Source organism: Trichosurus vulpecula, chromosome 7 (genome assembly GCF_011100635.1).
Source record: "Trichosurus vulpecula isolate mTriVul1 chromosome 7, mTriVul1.pri, whole genome shotgun sequence".
Taxonomy (NCBI): Eukaryota; Metazoa; Chordata; class Mammalia; order Diprotodontia; family Phalangeridae; genus Trichosurus; species Trichosurus vulpecula.
Genome location: NC_050579.1, coordinates 153,831,872 through 153,849,945, shown reverse-complemented (window position 1 = coordinate 153,849,945; position 18,074 = coordinate 153,831,872). Strand labels below are relative to the sequence as shown.

General features: G+C 38.6%; 1 protein-coding gene across 2 annotated transcripts in view; it reads right to left on the bottom strand.

Moving 5' to 3' along the window:
• LAMA4 (laminin subunit alpha 4) overlaps window positions 1–18,074 on the bottom strand; it is a 193,787-nt gene that overhangs the window by 55,645 nt on the left and 120,068 nt on the right. For both annotated transcript variants that reach the window (XM_036766542.1, XM_036766543.1), the window contains exons 10-15: window positions 17,881–18,048; window positions 14,656–14,849; window positions 7,551–7,667; window positions 4,884–5,032; window positions 2,004–2,145; window positions 1,338–1,434 (exon numbers count right to left, since the gene is read on the bottom strand). In XM_036766542.1, coding sequence (XP_036622437.1) covers window positions 1,338–1,434; window positions 2,004–2,145; window positions 4,884–5,032; window positions 7,551–7,667; window positions 14,656–14,849; window positions 17,881–18,048 — 867 coding nt within the window. The remainder of the gene's footprint in view (window positions 1–1,337; window positions 1,435–2,003; window positions 2,146–4,883; window positions 5,033–7,550; window positions 7,668–14,655; window positions 14,850–17,880; window positions 18,049–18,074) is intronic.

Below are 18,074 nucleotides of genomic sequence, written 5' to 3'. Positions count from 1 at the left end.
AAATTCTGCCTGTGACATTGGCTGTGTGACCAAGGCCTAATCACTTACCATCTCGGAAGTTCTAAGATTTTTCTATTAAAGTTATCTGATTATAAATTCAGAGATGGAAGGGACCTTACTGGTCATGGAGTGAAGATGCCCTCAGTAGGTAGATCTGAATGAGCATTTCACTGCTGGAATCACAGGTCTTTGAGCTATTAATGTGATATATTACTGAGGGATGATATGAGTACAGATGAACTTAATAGCAGAATTGAGAACTGTTATTTCCAGTTTTGACCAAATAGCTCCATGCTGGTTCATCCTATCAAGTTTTTGACCTCTTGAAATAAAGCTACATAAAAAATAATTTGATCTTTCTATAACTCAGAAGACTCTTTAGAATCTTGTGGTGCTTCAGGGTGATACATTTGGTCATGAACATAAATTATGATCATGTAATATCTTGGATCAACCACAATTAAAGTTCATAACAATGGCCATCAGGTGAGATCCTGAAGGACATAATGAATCATCCAAGATAGATTAAATTGTGGTCAATGCAATTTTATTTCAGAGTCCAAAAACTAGATGGGATGTGTCAGATTTGGCCTACACTGGAAAGCTGGGATATACCAGTTGACTTGGTAACTGTGGGGAACACAGATGCAAGGGGTTGAGAAGATTTCACATACAGGTTGTCAGGCAAAGAGAAAGCTCAAGGTCCGATGAATATGACTGAAATTAGTAATACAAAATTTCGTAATAGAAAATTTAGGAAATACCAAGGAATTGATACTTTGTCTAGCTTCATCTGCTTCTTTTAAAAGTGGAGAGACAGAGCCTTTCATGCCCTGCTCCTGGCTGGGGCTCACACTTTCTGATTGGTCCTGGGTATGCCTCCACTTTCTCCTGACTCAATCACCCCCATGAATTGTTGATTCATGTAGAATGAGCTAATGATTTGTCTATTTGGGCAAGGCTGGACATACAAGGAGGGAGATCTTCAATTTGGATGCTCAGTGGATCTCTGCTTATATCATGATAATAGATTGGAATATTCATATGAATAGTTTTAGGGCTAAAAATATTGTATTCTTTGAAAATTGGTGACAACTTTAATAAGCAAAATATTTTATTGTCCTATCCACTTATAATTCCAGATAATACAAAGTTTACTGTGCTACATTATATTAAAAATAAATTATTTTCTTTCTCATTCATTAAATCTTATCAGGAAATACTAATGTATTATTCTGTTTTGGTATTATTTACTCTTTAATGTTAGGATTCTAAAATGACTTTCCAAATTCAATAATATATTATAGGAAAAATCAGTAAGAAGAGAATATATTTACTAGAATCTGCTGTTGCTTGCAATGTCTTGGCTTGACTGAGAAGATTTTCGCTTTCATCTTTATGGTAAGTGATCTGAGTGTCAATCCCACCTACAGCCTACAAATTAATGGGAAAAAGAGAGTGAGAATCACAGCAGAAATTTAGCTTTTCATAGCTTTGGGGTTAGATTGCACTCTAATTCACCTAGACACCCTCCACCAAATTCCTCCAACTCTGTTTTCACAGCTCAGAGGAAGGTCAGATGAGACTATGAGAAAATAAGTTCCCTGGTGTTTCTAAGTTTCCCTCAACCCTGCCCCCCCCACCTTCCTTAAGTACTTTTCAAGGATAGCTCAGTATAGAACAGGCATCTAATCTACAAGACTACCTCTTCTTTGTAGTGTTTTCCCCGTGGGCTTAGGTCAAACTATTTTGGGGGAAATACGCTATTTGATGCCTTTGATATGCCATCACTTGAACAGCACAATTTCAAAAGCCATACATTTCAAACCTAAATATTATAAATAAAGCAGATCTTTGCTCTTTCATTTTCCTCTTGACCTTCCCCGACCTGCTCCCATTTCTGCCTTCCTCTTCCTCTCTCTTCCTCTTCTTCTTCACCTCCCTACTCTTTTGACACGTGCGTCTAAGAAGTAGACAATCGGAAGCAGAGCCAGAAGACTTACATCACTGACTCTGTCTGTAATGCTCAAGGCTAGTGCTGCTGACTCGTTGGCCTCATTGACGTAGTTGATGATTTTTTCGTAGACATTTGATGCATCTAGTGCCTTTTGTACTAACCCATTAGTATCCAATCTGTGCAGACTCCTGTGAAAAAGATGGAGGAAAAAAACATGGTTTTCATTTTTATCATTTCTCTTTCCTACTCCATCCTTAATCAATCAGCAGAGCATTTATTAACTGCCAGACACTGTGCTAAGTCCTAGGGATATAGAGAAAACCAGTTCCTGCCCTCAAGGAGCTTATGTTCTAGTGGAGTAGTAGAGAGTCTCAGAAAGATAAAGAGACTTGCCTATAGTCACAATAAATATCAAATGTGGCTTGAACTTAGTTCTCAGACCCTAACTCTACTGGTTTTTCCCATTACACAATAGTTGTCTGTTCTGTTTGTGTGTATGTGTGTCCATGTTTATAATGTTCTGGTTCCATGAAGTTTTTCATCTCTTCCTTTTCAAATTGTCATATGTACTCTTCCCTGTCAATATGTTGTATACATCTATGCTTCTTGAAGGCAAGGACTCTTTTAAATTGTTTTGTCTTCATAGCAAGAGAGCCTAGCAGAGGACCTTGAACGTAATTTGTTGTTGTTATTCAGTTGTTGTGTCCGATTCTTTGTGACCTCATTTGGAATGGGTTTTCTTGGCAAAGATACCAGAGTGGCTTTCTCCAGCTCATTTTACAGATGAGAAAACTAAGGCAAATTGGGCTAAGTGACTTGCCCAGGGTCACAAAACTGGTAAGAATCTGAGGTCAGATTTGACCTCAGGAAGATAAGTCTTCCTGACTCCAAGCCCAGCATTCTATCTCTTGTGCCAATTAGCTGCCCCTCCCTTAAACATAATAACTTCATTAAAGATTGTTGGATTTCATTGGAATGCTTGATTTAACTTCAGGGACAGACACCAAATGCACATTAATAATAGATAACGATGGTGATATTTTTGTTTTCTTGAAAGTGGACATTTATCAATATGCTGTTTCTGTCTCTGCTGTACAAAATCCCAGACTGCGCCCATTTGATAAATGTTGAATCATATTCATAACAATAAATGTAGATGCTTCTTTGCATCTCTTACACAATACAAACATGCTCTGTGGTTACTTTAACAGAGCAAGCTTCTCTACTAACAGAACTAACACAGAACTAAACCCATCTATGAACTAGTAGATACTTCTTCAGGAGTTTTCTAAGGCTCATAGAGGTTAAATGACCCAGTTAGTATTAGAGTTAGGGTTTTGAACCTATGTCTTTCGGACACCCAGCCATCTGCTTTATCTATCACATCTTACTGCCTCTTCTTAGAGTCACAAATATTGTAGATTTTGGCTATGATTATTAAATTATTATGTTGTGGATCACATTAGAAATGACACACTTTTGTAGAAGTTTTTAATAACTTCCCTGGAATCTTGCTATTTACTAAAAGGGATAGAGATAGGGATTGGACCTATGATTTCATTGGTACATGGAACTCCCCAAACAATTTATATCAGCACCTTCTCTGTAAGGTATAATCATAGAGGGCTGTCTAGAGCAGCCCAGGGAGGTATGTGACTTACTCAGTATCATATAGCCACTAACGTCAGGGCTAGGACACTTCTGATATATTTGCTACAGATCAGGGTTTTATTTTTTTTAAAGACAGGTTGCTTATATTTCCTATGTGAGAAGCTAGTCACTAAAATAACTAAAGCATTTCATAGGATGGACCTCAGAAACAGCATTATAATTGATTTTCACCTAATTATAAGCTCCTTGAGATTAGGAATTATTTCATTTATATTTTTGTATCCTCAGTGCTTGGAGCAGCTAGGTGGCACAGTAGACAGAGTGCTGGAAGTAGAGTCAGGAAGACTCATCTTCCTGAGTGCAAATCTGGCATCAAATACTTACTAGCTGTGGGACCCTGGGCAAGTCTCAACCCTGTTTGCCTCAGTTTCCTTATCTGTAAAATGAGCTGGAGAAGAAAATGGCAAATCACTTCAGTATCCTTGCCCAGAAAACCCTAAATGGGTTCACAAAAAGTTGGACATGGCTGAAATGACCGAATGATAGTTCTTTGCATAGTACCTTACGCATTGTAAGTCTATGATAACTTTTCATTGAATTTACTTAAAATCTTCCAATATAGTAGCAACCACACTAACAGAAATCCCTTAATAAATGTTTTCTGTGTACATAAGCTAAATGCAATATTTCTCAAAACTAAGACATCACTTAAAAAGATTTGTGTACCCTACCCGGGAGGTATCGGAAAGGCCAAAGGGTTAAAAATGAAAAGAAAATGAAACCTGAAAACACTTAAAATCCTTGCTAATAGAGAATTGGTTTAAGAGTTGATGAAAATGTGAAAACCAACATTGTTTCTTATTTTATCCATCAGCTTTACCTGTTCTTATTTATAATGTCTAGTTTTCAGGTTCTCTCTATAATGTTCTCACTGTTTTTCTGTTGCTTCAGGTTCATAAAGTCAATTCCAATTCCATTCTTACAATTTAGTTAACATTTATTGATTGCCCAAAGGGTACATGACACTCTATGAGGTGCTATGAAGAAAATTGTCAATTGATTTTCTCTTAATAGGTGTTGGAATCAAATAGTTCCTGCTAGGCATAGTTGAATGGCTCTAGTGCTTACTAGAAGTCAGTTTCATTCCTAACACCCAATTAGCTTCACTTAACATCTTGGGTATGGAAAGTTAACCTCTTTGTATAAAAGGCATGGCTGATAAGAGGATGAGAACATACGAAAGTGGTTGATGTCTTTAGAGAAAATATTTTATGTAACATGTCCTGGTCTCACTTGGGTGAGAGCAAGAAATTACCTATTTAGGTCATCAGCCTGCTGCTGAAGGTTCTGTGCATGCTCTACAGCCTGATGGACCAAGTCATGATTGAGGGTAGTCAAATTGGAGAGTTTATCTTGTAATTCTTTTTTGGCTCCATCTATTTCTGCATAAATCCCTGATGCATTCTAAAGAAAATATCAAGATGAAAATTAATAAGAAAGCAAATTTAATAGAACTTCAAAATTATTACTCCTCAAAAGCACCAAACTCACTCCCCCCTCCCAAACCCACCAACCATCCTTCTGTCAGATTTGAAAAGCAATTAAGTTTATTTCTGAGAATATATGTGGGACCAAGGTATTCTAAAAAAACAACAACATTGTTCTCTCTTATATTCTAGTTTTTGCTGTACCATAATGTGCATTCTCTATCTTCTGAATGATGCAAAAGGACACTATAATATTTAATAAAAGTTTAATGAAAATGAAATTGACCATTAAATATGGTCTGAAATCTGAAAACCTGAAATTGGATCTTTTCTTTAAACTTATCTTATCTTTGGCCTTTTCTTTTTACTGACTCTTATTAGACGTTTAATAAGAGTATATTTTTTGGTCTCATGATTAGGCATCACTTATGAAAAAGGTATCCAACTCCAAAAAGTTTGATCTAAATCGTATAAGTCTAAAAGGTAGCTCACATGTTTCCCCATTACTGATTAGGTACAATTAAGATAATGTTCCAAGTCAGAAACAGTGAAAGCTGCTTAAAATAAATTTCATGGTGGCATAGTTGATAACACTGCAGTATTTGACAATTCTTTAGTAATGGGAGCCTTACCAAAACTAAAAATCTACCTTGATTAAAGATGATCCATAAGGTAGACAATAAAATTATTTGAAAAGTGAAAACTCCGATCAAAAATTTCAGAGTTGAAAGGCACTTCAATGCCCATCTAGTTCAACACATATCTGGAGAAGAATTTTCTCCACAACATGCTTCAATTTTTTTCATGCAGCCTTTTATTAAAGACCTTCAGTGAAGGGGATCCCTTTTAGTTTCTAAGGTAACTCATCCTAAATATGGATACATCTACATATTAATAATATTATTGTAGTTAAGGGAATAGTGATCAAGGTTGTTCAACTACTCTTATTTGCTCCATTATGCTACTGTCTTCTTGCCCACACACTTTGTTTTAACTCTCGGTGGGAAGTAGTATCAAAGACTCTGTAATTCTCTTTATTGTTAGCTCTAAGCCCCTAGCCAGGGACAGAACTTCTGGCAAAATACCTGTGTTAGAACTAACTCTATTCATTCTGTGGGAATGTTTTCCCCACAGTTTGTTCTTCTCGACTATATTCCCAAAAATATACCCCACCATGAAATACCAATGGTTAATACTATTTATAAGGAAGTAAATATTTAAAACATCTAATGTAGACATACTTTTCCCAAGACCAGAGTTAAAAAAAAAAGCTTCAGATTCCCATGAAGAACTTCAAAGGGAGAAAGGAAATATAGGATTACAATCTTGGGTAGTTTGTAGTCTGAGAGGTGGTTTCAGCTATATAGCTTCTACCTTCAAATACCTCCTGCCCAATTTATTCAAACAGCATGATTCCTAGACAGTCGACCCCTTTCTTTGCTTCCTTCTGCTGTCCCAGTCCCAGGTACCTTTCTTCAGATCCATATGTCTTCTTGTAAAGTCAGAAGCTAGATTTCTCTTTGAGTCTCTTTCCTGGACTCAGTGAACTGGCTTGTGTAAGTCATAGGTGGCTCTGCCACCTAGAGGCATAGCCTATCATTCTTCCTCATCTGGAAATTCATTCAAAGGACTAACTTGTATCAAAAGGGATCTTTAGACACTCTTGCATGGTTGCATTTATGTAGTTAACCATCTCATTTTCTATCTCTTTTTCTGTGATAAGCTCTGTGAAAGACCAACTTTCTTACCTTCTTATTATTGCCAATAACAATAAACACAGCCAACGTTTAAATAGTTCTTTAAGGTTTTCAAAGCATTTTACAAACATTATCTCCTTGGATATTCACAACCCTGTGAAGTGCATGTTATTATTATTCCCCTTTTACAAATCATAGGACCATAGATTTAGAGCTGGAAGGGCCTTTAAAGGTCATATAAACCAACACCCTCATTTTACAGGTGAAGAAACCCATCATGAGAGGGGTTAAGGGATTTTCCAAAGGTCACGAACAAAGCCAGGATGCCTCTGAGGTAGGAATCAAACCTGAGTCTCCCAGACTCCAATTCTAGGACTCCATCCATGACACAGACTGCAATTTCTAGGCATTGATTCTTGGGGACAAACAGAGCAAGTTTAATCTCTTTTCCAGTTGATAATCCTACAAACCTGGGAGAAGGCTATTATGTTCCTTCTAAGTCTGCTCTTTATCAGGTTAAAAACAACCAATTCCTTCAAGTGATTCTCACATGGCACTTCATCATGCCAGTTGTCTTCCTCTATGTGCTTTACAGATGATCAGTCAGTGTCCCTTTAAAAATGTGGCACCCAAAATTGTGCACAATATTTGAGATGTGATCTGACCAGAAATCAATTAACTTGCTTTGTATCATAGTATTAACTAATCAGGTTTTAATTTAATTATTTTCCCCTCTCTGCATTGCCCAGTTTTTCAAGTATGTAATCACATACTGAGTTGACCTAGGTAGTTAGTTACCTTAATGATATCGCTTAGTTCCGAGATGGTCAGACGAGGGATTTCCAGAGATTCTGTAGATTCACTCAAAGAAGTGTTCACCACCTCTACCTGTTCTTTGACTCTTTGATGTTGTTTCTGGGCAGAGAGAATATGGGAAAGAAGAAAAAAAATGTTTTTTTTTTTAATTAGGTAAGGTTACCTAAAAGTAGGAATTGGAGCTTTTGATAGGAGTTTGTATCTTTGTGATATCAAGCAATGCAAAGGAAGTGAGAAAGAATACAGATATGATTTCTTATTAAGTGATATTATGTAGTACAATAGATTGAGTATACTAAATATATAGAAAATATAAATGCTAAGTCCTAATTGCTTCCATTCTTCAATGCAAATATCAAATACTAACCTTAATTAAAGTATATCTAAAATATATATTTTATATGTAAGTGTATATACATGTATATGGTTAGTATGAAATGCTAACTTTAATTAGAACATATATAAAGTACTAGCTTCAAGTAAAATACTATCTTAATTGAAAGCTACGAATGCTTCTATTATTTAAAAGCTGGTTTGACGAATTCTATTCTTGCTCCATATTCCCTGTGAGTTCTTCCTAATGTCAATGGATGCTTAATACTTCATTTTTTGCCTAACCTTAATCACTTGGGTATTGCCTCAGTCAAACTGAGACCTGTTAAAGACCTTAACTCGAAAGGGCCAAGGTCCCCCACTGCATCCTGGGACATATGCAATTGTCCTGATCTGTATGTGGCACTGGACCCAGATGGCTCCAGAGGAGAAAGTCAGGCTGGTGACTTTGCACAGCCCTCCCTCGCTTAAATCCAATTTACTTTCATGTTGTGGCATCACCTCCCTGGTGTCATGGTCCTCTTCAAGGACAAGCAACAACTACAACAACCCCTGGTTCTACTTTCAAATGCAGGGTCTAGTAGATTCTAGTAACAGGCATGTTATGATTCTAAATGGGATTTTACTTATGGGTCCCAAACACATTTGAGGTTTGAAAGCAACAAAGATTTAAAAATGTAGCAGGTACTTGAATGAATGAAAGGAATCACTTATTAAATGCTAAGTGATAAACACTGTTCTAGTGACGGAGATACAAATACAAAAATGAAGACAGTCATTTCCCTCAAAGAGCTTATGATTTTATTAGAAAGAGAGCCTCTCCATAGGCTTTCCTCTTGGACTTACTTTCTCTGAGATGTCTTAGAAACCTTTCCTCTCCGGAAGCTCATTCCAGCCCTGGACTTCACGTGTTGTAATTACCCTGTAGACTCTCCCTCTAATAGACTGGCTCCTCCCAAAGCCTTCATTTTAAGGAGGATGCCCCAGGTCTTATTCCTGATGATCCCCCAGACTTCCTCTGCATCTCCACCCTGCCCTACCCCGTCCATTTCCTTCAGCGTATCTCACCCCTCTTTCCAGCTTTCCCATCAAGGACAGTTTTTCTTTTTGCTGATATTTGTATCCATAGAGTTTAGCGCAGTGTTTAAATGCTTATTCACTTGACTTGTTGAAAGACATATAAAAGATGTTATTGAATGAAGAGCATTCATTAAGTTCTTAATCTGGGCATACAAATACAAAGGTGAGACCGTCCCTGCCCTCAGGGAGCTTACATTTTGACTGGGGAGACAGCGCATAACAAGGGAAAGGTAGCCAGAGAAGGGAGTTATGATCTAGGAAGTCACAAAGACAGTAAGGAGAACAGTAAAGCAGTCAAATCACATGGACTTTCCGGGAGGGTTTGGTAGTGTTGATTCAATTAGAGCTTTCAGAGCAAAGATGGAAAGTAGAGGTTTGGAGGAGAAGGAAAGGTTTAAGTAGCAGGGTGGAAAACGGCCTGGTGAAGAAACTACATGAACCTTGGGAAGGCAGAGTTGAGTTACTTAGCTCCCCTCAGGCATGATCTCTTAAGATCTGGTGCTGAAAGGGTTAAGACTTAATATTCATTGACTTTGACTGGACTGAACTTTAGAGGTGAAAAGTCAAATATTTATTTCACAACTGGTCACAGTGAAGAATAAGAAGTTATTTTGGAAATGACAATTGTAATTGGAGTAGGTAGTCTTTAAGTTAAAACTTATTCACAAAGGTGCCATTCCAGACCAGAGAACATTAGCACCTCTGCAGGATAATTAGTCATTTGCATATAAAGCCTTCCTTCCAAGCTGTCTTCATTCCCATTTTTCTGCACAGAGCCATCTCTGATTAAGTGGAAATGGAATGTGGGTCCCCACTTACTTTAAGCACATTGCAGGCTGACAAAAGAGACAAAATGTCTCCCTCCCTCACCCTACCCCCATCCTAACTCTGCTACCACCACCATAAATAGAGGGCATTCTTTGTTTATCCACTTCCTTTCCCACAAGAAAGGCCCTGCATTGTTGCATGTTTACATCAGACCTGTACAGTCTTGTCATTGTAGGAGCTCAATCAGTACCAGCCTATAGTGACAGAAAGATAATCCACTTCACTCTTAGCTCCACAGGGACTCCCTTATATATTTGTAATCCTAGAGTTTAGCACAGTACCTGGCATATAGTAAGCACTTAGTAAATACTTATCTTTTTCTCTCTTTCTCTCTTTCTCTCCCTCTCCCTCTCCCTCTCCCTCTCCCTCTCCCTCTCCCTCTCCCTCTCCCTTTCCCTCCCCTCCCCTCCCCTCCCCTCCCCTCCCCTCCCCTTCCCTCCCCTCCCCTCTCCTCTCCTCCCCTCTCCTCTCCTCCCCTCTCCTCTCCTCCCCTCTCCTCTCCTCCCCTCTCCTCTCCTCCCCTCTCCTCTCCTCCCCTCCCCTCTCCTCTCCTCTCCTCTCCTCTCCTCTCCTCTCCTCTCCTCTCCTCTCCTCTCCTCTCCTCTCCTCTCCTCTCCTTTCCTCTCTTCCTTCCTTCTTCCCTCCCTCCCGTGCATTTCCTTTATAATTCCAGTGCATTATTACTGTTCTTACTACTGCATGAAGTAAGCCCTTAATAAATCCTTATTGACTGACTCATTGATTGACAAGGAAGGGAGTAGAAACAAGCAATTGAAAGCACAGTTTGCTGCTCTCTGGGGTATTTGCATGACTTAGCTCAATTTAGGGTAGTTTCCCTTGGATGACAGTCTGAAATGGGACTTCAAAAAGCATTTGTAGTTAATTCTCTAAAGCAGAGAGTTGATCTATCCCAATTGTAGGTTACAGCATAATACTAGCAATCCTAAATAAGGAATCCTGCAGCAGGATTTTCAAGTTGGTAAAGAATTTTTCCCCAGTTTTTTCATATAGCATTAAACAAATAGATAAGACTCACAGGGAACTTCCAGGTGAGGAAACTCCTTCTACCAATGTCAACGGACAGCTTTGCAAGTTATAGTCTTAGACAGTTACCTACGTGACTTGCCCAAGGTCACAGAGCCAAAAAATGGCAAAGTCAGCACTTGATCCTAGAACTTCCTGGCTTCAAGGCTGGCTTACTGATCATTGTACTATCTGTACCTCTGTACAGTATTAAACAAAGACCATTGAAATGAAAAGGTCCTCCTGAAGAAATCTGCATCCTCTTTAAAGAAGTAGAAAGCAATGAAGAATAATTTTGAAAAAAATGAAGTTAATATTTGCATATTACAGCATGATTACTGTCATGTGTTGCATGCTTCAGGCTTTATTCTACACAGGGGAGAAGTGGTTTGCTGGTTTTGCTGAGAAACTACAAGAATAATGGGAATTCAGTTCAACGGGAAATTCAATTTCTGAGAATTCTTAAACTTTCTAAAGACCAGTTTCTAAAATTTAATACTGAAACTTTATTCAGCTGATAAAACTCATCACCTGTCAATTTACCCTTGAGGCAATGACCAGGAGAGATGAAAACCATATCGAGCTTTTCTATTGTGCTGATGCTATTTGGACACATCAAGCCAAGAGCAGTACAAAATTATTCTTGGTGTGTACTGAAGCAACATTGTTGAAGAGGCGCACGAGCAGAAGTCTTGTCATTCTTGTCTCTGTTACTTTGTCATTCATTGGTATCGTTCTTTGAGAACATGTGAAGTATGCTGCCCTACAGGACAGGCACAAGTAAAATAAAGGAATGTAAGGCATTGAGGACTGCTTTGTAAAATCATGAAGTCAAATTTCTCTTCAGCCAAAGCAAACCTATTTGATTAATTAATTAGAAAAAAAGCTGGTCTATTTTAGTGAAGGGTCTTAACTGTGCTAGTTTTCCAAGAAATGGAATTTTTCTGATTTAAGTATATAAAATGCCTCAAAAGAGGCTAACAGTGTTGTGTAAACTTGCTTTATAGATACCAATGATTTCATTCATCCATTTACGCAGTCAATAAGCATTTATTAAGTGCTTGCTAGATACCAGACCCTGTGCAAAGCACTGGGATACAAAAAGAAAAATTAAAAACTAAAAATAGTTCCTGCCCTCAAGAAACTTATATTCTAGTTTACTTAAAAGTCTTTCTTGACATTCTCTGCAATTAATATATCAATTGCATGTGAATAAGTGTTCCATAGTGCTCAAGGATGCTTTTAGTCCTTCAAGAAATAGTTACTGAGCCCTTACTCAAAAGATACATAAGAGATAAGGTCTCTGTCATAGAGGACCTCACAATCTAGTAGAGATGCTATGAACATAAACTACTATGATGTGAAGATGGTATATGATGGAATTCTAATAAAGCTGCCCCCAGCCTCAATATTCTAACTTCCTTATAGGCCTCACTAAACAGCAGGCACACTGTACCTATCTAGCCACTCACTCCCCCACACTCAGTATTCTAACTTCTTCATATATGCCTCACTAACTGCTCACTAGAACAACAGGGGTGTCCATGAACTCATATTTTTCACAGAACAGCGGGCGTGTTCATGTGATGGGATCCCAGCCACTGCCTCTAGCTAGCCACTGCCCCCAGACCCATTCCTCATACTTCCCACAGAAACAGCAGGTGCGTTCATGCACTCAATCACAACCGCATCCATCTAGCCTTAGACAGGACCACAATACTCAAGTCAATCAGAGAGCAGCACCACCAGGCTGCCCCAAGCAGGATATGGACCCCAAAACAATAGAAGGTACTTTCCCTAAGTAGGCACCTGCATAGTAATAAAAGAGAACTGACCTGAAGTGAACTTGTGACACAGAGAGGCTTATTATAATATCATTATCATACATAGGTACCACCTCCCCATGGGTTTTCCTGTATGTATTGTGGATAATCCACTGTGGCTGGAACCCCTCCCCTATTACCTAATGCCTTAACAAACCTCTCCTACCTTTTTAATATTCATAATTTCTGTTATGTAATTGCATCTTTACCCTATAAAAATCTGTCTTGCTTTCTCTGAAGTGGCTGGTTCTTCTCAGAACTTAGCCTGCTCCACGAGAGGCGTCAATCCCAATAAATGCCTATACTTGGATTAGAGGTGGTCTGACTCTGAATTCTTTGAGACGGTTCCATCACACCTTATGAAACCACAACAGTTGTTGGTGTCCTTGGGTGGGCAGCATCTCTGACTCTGACCACACCCTCCATGCGGCAGTAACCCAACAGTATATGGTAAGCAGTAGATGAATGGTACCAACTATAGGTTATAAGAGTTAGCGATAAGAGATCACTTTTAGTGGGATAATTGTGGATAGTCATTATTAGAGAAGGAAACGTTGTATGTGGAAGAAGGAAAGGTATGATTTATGTCAACAGTGATGGAGCAGGGTGACATTTCAAAGTAAAGAAACAATATGAACCATGATTCAGAGGTAAAGAAGTATAATGCATATTTCTGGAAAGGCCAGTATTTCAGATTCAATTCAATAAGCATTTATTAAGTGCCTACTGTATGTCACTTCCTCTAGCAGGTGTTGGGGATACAAAGAGAAAACTGAAAACAGAATGTGCTCTCAAGGTGTGGAAAAGGTATTTGGCCAGAGTTGAGTTAGAAGAGGAGTGAGGGGTGAGCCTGGTCAGTTGGCTGTTAGGCTCACAGAGTTGGTCTTCATTACTCTCCCTTTTGTTGGCAATGAAGAACTCAGGGAATGAAAAAGTTGGTGTTAGGTTGATCTTTCTGCTTCTCTGTTGTACAAACAGCATGTCTCAAAAGAGGTAGCAAGATGCAGTGATAAAGCTGTGACACCAGATCCAGTCTAGCACCCTGTTATCTGAATTATATCAGCAGGTTAATTTCTGGCTCTTCTTACACAAAAAGGATGCTGGTGGTGATGGTGTTCCACTCATCTGACTAGTCGACTAGCATTTGTTAATGTCTGCTCTGTACCAGGCACTGTGCTAAGTACTAGGGATACAAAAGCAAAAAAATAAAAAAAAAACAACCCAAACACACCTCTCCTTTACTCTCCAGGAACTCACGTTCTCATGGGGGATACATCATGCAAACAACTGTGTACAAACAAGCTACATACAAGATAAAGTGGGGGTGATTTCAGAGGGAAGGCACTAAGATTAAGAAGTACTGGAAAAGGCTTTCTACAGAATTTTAGCTGAGACTTAGCTAGCATTTATATAATGCTTTAAGGTATGTAAAGCATTTTACAAATACCTCATTTTATCCATTTATTAATGAATGCTAGTTTTGATAAAAAATTATATATATATGTTCATATACATACATGTACATGCATACACACACATACACTTATTGTTTAGTAGTTTCAGTCATTTCCAACTCTCCATGACCCCATTTGGGGTTTTCTTGGCAAAGATACTGGAGTGGTTTACCATTTTCTTCTCCAGCTCATTTTACAGTTGAGGAAACTGGGGCAAACAGGGTTAAGTGACTTGCCCAGAGTCACACAGCTAGTAAGTGTCTGAGGTCAGATCTGAACTCATGTCTTCCTGACTCCAGGTTTGGCACTCTATCCACTGCACCACCTAGATGTCCTTCCACATGTATACAAATACATATCTATATATTTATATCTACATACATACATATTTATTTAGAAAGGAAAAGAAAAACATTGATATTTATAACATTACTAGTCATACTTCTCTACAATGTTGTCTGCTTTCAGTTCTATTTATTTCTTCCTGATGGAATATCAGGGCAGTTATGGGTTCATGCAATTATTGTTGTCAGGGTTCTATCGTACCTCGTTGTCCCGTTGTCTGGCAGCATTGGCCCTGTTCATGTCCTCGGCATCTCTGACACGGTCAAGAGACTCATCCAGGGACTCCTGAAGTTCTGACAACTTGGCATCATAGTCGTCAAGTTGCTCTAGTACAACAGGAAACAGCGACCTTGTGTCATTGTGAAGCCGTTGCCAGTTTTCGGCGAGGGACAACACTGAGAAAAATTACAGTGAGAAACTAAGTTTGTTCCTTCCATTCAATCTAGTGTTTAGAAAAAATTCAACTTGCAAGCATGTTTGATCAAGGATGCTCTACAAAGGAAAGACTTCACCAATGCCTTGGTGATTAATGGTTCCTTGAGGTGGGGGAGCTTGGAGGATTAAATTCAGATTCTTCTGCTTACGTAGCTGTCATGATAAGCCATTGTCAATCAGATCCATTGGGTATTTTTGGTTTGTCCAATTCTGCCATAATGATAGAGATCAGTCTCAGATTCTTCTCAGGCTCAATTTTGAGATTCATATGCTTGGTCCAACCCATCCTTCTTACCACTCCCAGACAAATTTTTCTCATTCATGATGGCATCTGGTTGTGCCATGCCTCTATTCAGTACTCTTCAGTGGTTCCCTGTTGCCTTCCAAGACTAGTATTTTGTCCTGGGTTTGAATCCTGGATCCATTACTTTACTAATCTTTGGGACCATGGGTAAGTCACTTAATCTGAGTCTCAGTTTGCTCATTAGTAGAGATAGTATCTGTCCTGGAAACTTTATAGGCTTGCATGGAACAAATGAGATATGTGTGTTCGTAAAGTAGTTTGTAAACTTTAAACACTGTATAAATGTTAATTGTTTTTGTTATGGTGAAGGTAATAGTGATACTTGGAAGGGTTTGGGAATACTTAAACAGCAAACACAAAGAACATAATTGTTCCTAAACATGTATACTTTGATCTAGAAATAAGCTACTAAGTTTAGGATTTGAATATTTCTTCTATCTAGGTAATTATTTTTACATGCAAATAATCCCCTTTTAAAGTATGCTAATTACTTATTCTCCATCAACTATTTATCATACTTATTTAATTATATGGAAGAATAAGAATTATTAGGATTTCTACTGATGGAATTCTAGAGAGCTAGTTGACTGGCAATATACTGCAAAGAGGTAAAACTGTTGTTAGCCTTCTGTTTTCTGTTCTTTATTCAGCTTAATTATTTATTTAGCATTTTTTCCTTCCAATTTAGCAGCAAAAGCTTACTCCCTATGTCAGATCCTAACCATCAAGATTTTGTTATGTAATAGAAAGAGAAAGAATCTTTGAAGAGACTTATAGTACATTTTAATACTTTATATAAAAAAGATTGGTAAAATGCTTAGAAGGATGGTTTGGTGAAATAGAAGGAACACAGATTTGGGGTCAGGAGACCTGGGTTCAAATTTTGGCTTTCTGACCATAGTTATGTGTCATTGGGTTAGTCACTAAAAGTCTTGAGCCTCAGTTTCATTTTCCGTGCAATAGGAATAATGATTCTTATTCTATTTACTTTAAAGGAGTGTTGTAAGGGAACTGCTAACCTTAAATACAATATAAATATGAGCTATTACTTGTAAACCTTAAATGCTATATATAAATATTGATTGCTTGTTGTTATTTCTTCTATTCAAGAAAAAAATACACACATTGTCTACATTTTCCTGTTCCAGCAATTTTTAAAGTGAACTGTGCTCTGTCCCACTCATGCATTGCATTTTAATGCAGACAATCGATGCATTTGCTTTGCTAAATCAAAGAAGGTATTCTCTATGCACTTATGAATTTTGATAGGTACATCCCCGGGTCAATCTACAGGACTCTGAAAACAGCAAGGAGAGCTCATTCTAAGTACAAGCCCCAGACCCCACTGCTGGTGGAGATTTCTTCAAGAGACATGGTGAATTGAAACCACTACATACTTTGATATGTCTGAATCGGAGACATATCCTATTTTCCATGGGCCATACATACTCAGCATTATTTCTTACGCCTTAAGTGTCCTACTGTCTGTCCCCTATTGGCTTTCTCCCCATCTTTTAAGGTCCAGTTCCAAGGCCTTCTTCCCTGTGAAACCTTTACTGATCATCGGAGCAGCAATGAGGTTTCTGTTCTCACACAGGCAGCTAGGTGGAGCAGAGGATAGAGATCTGGGATTGGGTGTCAGGAAGACCTAGGTTCAAATTCTGCCTCGAACACTTACTAGTTGTGTGGCTCTAGGCAAATAACTTAGCTTTTGCCTGCCTCAGTTTCCTCAACTGTAAAATAACACCTGTTGTTGTGAGGTTTAAATGAAATGGTATTTGTAAAGTGCTTAGCAAGTGACTGGTACATAGTAGGTGCTTAATAAATATTTCTTCTCTTCCCCTTCTCCCCCTTCACACCTCAAATCATTGGATCATAGACCTAGATCTGGAAGGGACCTCAGAAGCTATCTGGCTTAATTTTCTTATTTTACAAATGAAAGGACAGAGGCTGGCAGCAGGGAGAGGGGGGTTAGAACAGGACAGACATGTTAAAAGATGTGTCCAAAATCACAAGGGTAGTAAGTGTCAGAGGTACTTTCTGATGGTAGAGCAAGCGTCCTTATTACTGAATCACTGTTTTTGTTTTGTGTGTGTATACACATGTACGTACATATCATATATATGTGTGTGCGTATATATTAGAGATATCTACAAATAGCTGCAATCTATACATACATACATACTCATACACACAAACATACATATATGTGTGTATGTATGTATATATATGGAGAGAGAGAAAGAGAGAGGAGAAAGGAGAGAGAGAGAGAAAGAGAGAGAGAGAGAAGGAGGGAGAGAGAGAAAGACCTGCAACTATTTGTGGATATATCTAATCACCCTGCCCCACCCCCCAGCGTTGTCAACTCCTGGGAACTTGTCTTAAGTAAACTTTGGGCCTACCACCTGCAGTGCCTCCCATGATGCTTTGCATGTCCCATGTAAGCACTTCCTAATTGTTTGAGTTGGATTGAAATGAGTTGATCGAATAGCAGGTAGGCAAACCTACTTCTAGTTCCACTGCATCCATGACAATGGGTCGCCATTACAAGTGGTAGCAGAAGCAGCACCCATCACTCTGACTTGGAATGCCAGGGTTTGAGTACTTTTGCATGGGAAACTGCCTCTTCTCTAGGACAGACCAACAGTCAGGCTCAAGAAGGGGCAGTCAGAGATATCAAAACTTACATTCTTGCGCTTCATCAGCCTCTTCATCCGCAAGCTCCCGCTGAAGGAGGAAGGGCTTTCGGTGCCTGATGTCCTCCAGCATGTCCTCTGCTAATGCAAGCTTTTCAGAGATTTCTTCTGGGCTGAGGTCCTGCTCAACCCCATAGTATAGCATCTTGCTGTTGATCTCTGAAAGAAAGAACAGATGTTTGCTT